Below are 5,543 nucleotides of genomic sequence, written 5' to 3' on the forward strand. Positions count from 1 at the left end.
GACTCAGGATCCGACAGGGAGGAGGTGCACCGAGTACAGCAGCGCACTCAAGCAGCCCACATACCACAGCTGCCTCGACGAGAAGGAGGGAACTGCGCAAGCTGTGGAGAAAGTCACGAGAGGAGGACCTGCCGTTTCCGCAACGCAGAGTGCAGGCAGTGCAGAAAATTGGGACACATCGCCCGGGTGTGTCGGGCTCGGCCCACCCGACGCCAGGCATCAGATGACCAATCCAAGAGCCCCAGGTCCCGGGGCCCAACGCACCAAGGCAACTCGACAGAGCTCACGGACTTCCAGGTATACCAGTTGCCCCACCCCAACGTAGAGAAAATTTATGTTGACGTACAGATAGAGGGGGCCCCATGCCGCATGGAGCTTGACACGGGTTCAACTCTATCCATAATCTCGGCAAGGACCTTAAGGAAACTGTGTCCTACTGGGGGTCCCAAACTCAGGCCGGCCCCATTCACCCTCCGGGACTTCCAAAAGCGTAAGGTCCCCACAATGGGGGTGGGGACCTTCAGGGTGCAATACCGAGGGCGGACGCGGCAACTGGACTTGCTTGTGGTCAAGGGCCCCTACATTAGCTTACTGGGATTGGCATGGTTTGGACCACTAGGGCTAGCCGTCACCGGGGTGAACCACACTAGCTTACAAGTGGACGTGGACGCCATATGCAAGGAATTTCCGGGGGTTTTCGATGGGAAATTGGGACAGTATACGGGCCCCCCCATTGCTCTACAGCTTGACCCCGCAGTACGACCGGTCAGGCTCAAGGCCCGCCGGGTCCCGTTCGCCCTGAAACCCCGTATAGACGAGGAATTGGACCGGCTCGTGGAGCAAGGAGTGCTGGAGCCGGTGCCTAATGCCCCCTGGGAAACCCCAATCGTCACGCCCGTCAAGCCTAATGGTTCAGTCCGCATCTGCGCAGACTACAAATGTACCATAAACAAGGCCCTCACGGCCCATGCATACCCAGTGCCAGTGGTCAGCCATGTTCTTGCCACCCTGGCTGGGTCGAAAATTTTTGGCAAGCTGGACTTGGCCCAAGCATATCAACAGCTGCCAGTAGATGAGGCCACAGCAGAGGCACAGACGATTGTGACGCACAGAGGAGCATTCAGGGTAAAGCGGCTGCAATTCGGTGTCAGCGTGGCACCAGGCATATTCCAGAATCTAATGGACTCTCTACTTAAAGGGATTCCGGGCGTCACCCCCTTCTTCGATGATGTGTTGATTGCCGGGCCCACACCAGAGGAGTTTGAGGACCGCCTCCGCACCGTTCTGCACCGTTTCCAGACGGCGGGTCTCAAGGTGAAGCGGGAAAAATGTCTACTAGGAGTGCCTCAGGTGGACTTTCTGGGATTTATGGTGGACGCAGAAGGGGTCCACCCGACTGGGGACAAGGTACGGGCCATTTGTGATGCCCCAGCGCCCAAGAACAAGACTGAACTTCAGGCCTTCTTGGGACTATTGAACTTTTACCATTCCTTCCTTCCCCACAAGGCGGCGGTAGCAGAGCCCCTACACAGACTCCTGGACAAGCGGGCCCCTTGGGTGTGGGGCCAGCGCCAGGAGGCCGCATTCCAGGCAGTCAAGGACTTGCTTGTCTCAAACTCGGTCTTGGCACACTTCGACGAGAGGCTGCCGGTGGTGCTAGCATGCGATGCCTCGCCCTATGGAATTGGCGCTGTCCTGGGACACCAACTCCCGGATGGAAGAGAGGTACCGGTGGCATACTTTTCCCAGACACTCAACTCAACCGAGCGGAACTACTCGCAAATCGACAAGGAGGGTCTGGCAATCGTGAAGGGAGTAAAAAAATTCCATGATTTCTTGTACGGGCGGCCCTTCACCGTGGTGACTGACCACAAGCCGTTGCTTGGCTTATTTGCCCCTGAAAAGCAGACCCCCCAAGTGCTGTCTCCTCGCGTCCTCAGGTGGTCAATTTTCCTTGCCAGCTACCAGTATGCACTGATTCACCGTCCGGGGAAGGCGATGGGCCATGCGGATGCCCTCAGCAGGCTACCACTACCGGAAACAGGCCCCGACCCAGCACCCGCACAAGAGGTTATGAGCCTGGAGCTGCTTCCCGACCGCCCCATTCAGGCACAAGAAGTTGCACACCATTCCAAGAAAGATAGGGTCATCTCCCGGGTCCTGGACTGGGTGTGGAGGGGATGGCCCAGCAGCAGCCCCGGGCCAGAATTCGCCGGCTACACAACCCGCAAACATGAACTGTCGGCCCACAAGGGGTGCCTGTTATGGGGAAGCAGGGTCGTTGTTCCCCAGCCCCTCCGAAAAAGGGTCCTCACAGCCCTACACGAGACACACCCAGGGGTAGTAAGAATGAAGGCCCTTGCCAGGAGTTATGTGTGGTGGCCGGGGATCGACGGAGAGATAGAGGCCTGGGTCAAACACTGCCAGGCCTGCCAAGAATCCCGCCCAGATCCCCCAAGGGCCCCAGTCCAGTCCTGGGAGTCCGCCCGAGCACCATGGTCACGCCTGCATGTGGACTTCGCTGGCCCCTTTCAGGGGAAAACATTCTTCATAGTGGTGGACTCCTACACCAAATGGCTGGAAGTCGCACTGGTACCGTCCACTTCTACGTCCGCAGCCATCCGGGTACTACGCAGGCTGTTTGCAACCCACGGGCTCCCTGACACTCTCGTCTCAGACAACGGGACTGCATTTACGTCAGGAGAATTCCAAACCTTCACAGCGCAGAACGCCATCCGCCACATCCGTTCGGCGCCATTCCATCCTGCCACCAATGGCCAAGCAGAACGCATGGTGCGGACCACCAAGGACACCCTTCGCCGCATGACGCAAGGGGATTGGGAGTACCGCCTTGCCACATTCCTTCTAGCACAGCACAGCACCCCCAGCTCAACGACTGGCCGGAGCCCCGCTGAACTACTAATGGGTCGGCGCCTTGCAATCAGATTGGACCGCATTCACCCCGATAGAGCTCAGGATGAGGTAGTGGTGGGGGAAGGCAGGAACCCCCGGACCTTCGAGGCCCAGGACCCAGTGTACGCAAAGAATTTTGGGGCAGGCCCAGCATGGGTACCCGCCACAGTCACCAGGGTCACTGGCCCCGTGTCGTACGAGGTGCTAACAGATGGGGGGCAATGCTGGCGCCGCCACTGCGACCAGATACGGCGACGATTCCCGGGAGAAAACCAGGAGGAGGAAAGGTCAGAGGAGTCCCAAAGGAACAGAGGGGCAGTGAGGCCCATAGAGCACGAGGGGCCAGCAGGAGAGGCAGAATCAGTAAATACAGAGAGGACCTGCGAGGCCGAAAGGACACCGGAACCAGAACCACAACTGAGCGAGCCGGTTGCGCCAGACCAAATAGCCCCATCACAGCCAGCATCCTTGGAACACGAGCCAGAACCTGAACCCCGGACCAGGGAACACCCCAGGCCGCAACGCACACGTAGGCCGCCAGCGTACCTCGAGGACTATGAATGCGACCTCCCGGGCAGGACTGGAACTTAGAGGGGAGGGGTGTTATGTACTGAGTCGAATAGGATCCAAACTGCAGCAGTCTGATTGGTCCTAGAACAATAGGATCCAAAAGGCAGCAGTCTGATTGGTCCTAGAACAATAGGATTCAGAATGCAGCAGTCTGATTGGTCCTAGAACAATGCAGCAGTATGATTGGTTGGCAGGAACTACCCAATCATGCTCCAGATAGAAGTGAATCCACAACCTGATTGGCTTACAGTAGAATTCCGGAATTAGCCAATCTTGTGCAGCCCATTGTGTAAATAATGTATATAAAGCTGATACTTTGAGGGGACTTTCATTCATTCCTCCTCACCACTATGAGCTGAATAAAGAGCATGAAATCACTTTGCGACTCTGAGTATATTTCAAAGGCTGTTAAGGTATTGATAAGCTTCATTTTAAAGATAATAATAATTTATTTGTTCTTTGTTATCCTCCATGGCCAGTGGCGATTTGATGTTATTTTTATTAAAAGATATATTTTCTTACTATTTATTTTATATATAAAAATATACATGTATACTGTACGTTACAACCAAAACTGTTGTCTTTCTTGTTGTTCTTTTGCAATGGCTCTGAATCTTAATGAAAAGATGGGAACCGAAACTCTTGCCTTTCTGCCACCTACACGTAAAAAAAAAAGACTGGAAAATACACGGGGCAAGTGGGTCAAGACCCCATCTACTCCCTGACCCCCAGCAGGGTGGGGGTGTAGCCTTATTGGAGTTCGCCGATTGGGTCTGCGTTGCTCCCGGACAGGAGGAAGGAAGTCAAATGACACCAAGGGCTGGTTCAGAGAAAGAGTTCTTTATTTCTGCTCTCCAGAACAGCAGAAAGGCACCTGCGTGGTCAGTCCACTGCAAGTCCAAATAAATGAGAAATTTCATCAGTATATATATCCTCCAGGCACTCTCTCCCTCCTTCCCCAGGAATCCAGCCACGCAGGTTGACATCACATATGTTCCTGCTCCGGTATTCTTAACCATAAAAGGATATTCCTTCCTGTGCTTCTGACCATAAAAGGATCTTCCTGTTCCTACTCTTATCTTGGAGCAAGATGTCACCATCTCCAAGAACACCCTCTGGCGCTGTTCCCAGACTAGGTCTGTGCATCTTTGTGGTCAGGATATGAGATAAGGCACAGACATGTCTTCCCTGTTCTACTGGTACAGTCAAGGCCACCCTTGCCGTCACAAACTGATAAAGGAGAGGGCTCTGAGCACTTGTTTATACAGCTGGGTTTTTGGCTCAAGAGCTCAAGTTAAAGCATTTTAGCTAAGGAAAACTAAGGATTTTGGTGCAGTTTCAAACTGCCTACACAGTCAGTTTTGGGTTTGGGAAACCCATTCCTTCAGGGGGAACCAAGTCCTCTCTCTCTGGCCCCCTTCCCAGGCCACACACTCCTGGCTGGCCCTGTCTGACACTCTGAGTATTTCTACCAGGCTGGAATCACAAAATCATAGAGTTGGAAGGGACCCCAAAGGTCATCCAGCTGAACCCGCTGCAAAGTTTGACACCCCCCTTCCTTTTACAAGATCCTTTTATAAGCCCCTGCATGCAAGTGGCCTCCCTAACTCTTCCCACCGGCCCTCCCTGCGAGAAGCCAAGTTACAGGGAACCAGGCAGAGGGCCTTCTCGGTGGTGGCGCCCGCCCTGTGGAACGCCCTCCCACCAGATGTCAAAGAGAAGAACAACTACCAGACTTTTAGAAGACATCTGAAGGCAGCCCTGTTTAGGGAAGCTTTTAATGTTTGATGCATTACTGTATTTTAATATTTTCTTGGAAGCTGCCCAGAGTGGCTGGGGAAGCCCAGCCAGATGTGCGGGGTATATATTATTATTATTATTATTATTATTATTATTATTATTATTATTATTATTATTAGACCAGAACAAATAGTTGGGCCTGGTGAGCACTTAATGTCCCCAACCCCTATAGTTATAATTCGTGGGTTGCCATCCGATTTGCTTTTGTTTTGATCTTGATCTGATTTTAAGCTGTATTTTAATTGATAGTTTGACTTTAT

General features: G+C 53.3%; 1 protein-coding gene across 1 annotated transcript; it reads left to right on the forward strand.

Moving 5' to 3' along the window:
* Positions 1–422: 422 nt before the first annotated feature.
* On the forward strand, positions 423–3,153 carry LOC128418205 (uncharacterized protein K02A2.6-like; the record flags this gene model as incomplete). The annotated part of the gene is made up of 2 exons (XM_053397663.1): positions 423–2,406; positions 3,028–3,153. Coding segments are annotated over exons 1-2 (2,028 nt in total), but the record flags the coding sequence as incomplete, so codon positions are not given.
* Positions 3,154–5,543: the final 2,390 nt, after the last annotated feature.

The sequence above is a fragment of the Podarcis raffonei genome, chromosome 8, assembly GCF_027172205.1.
Source record: "Podarcis raffonei isolate rPodRaf1 chromosome 8, rPodRaf1.pri, whole genome shotgun sequence".
In the NCBI taxonomy this organism is placed as follows: Eukaryota; Metazoa; Chordata; class Lepidosauria; order Squamata; family Lacertidae; genus Podarcis; species Podarcis raffonei.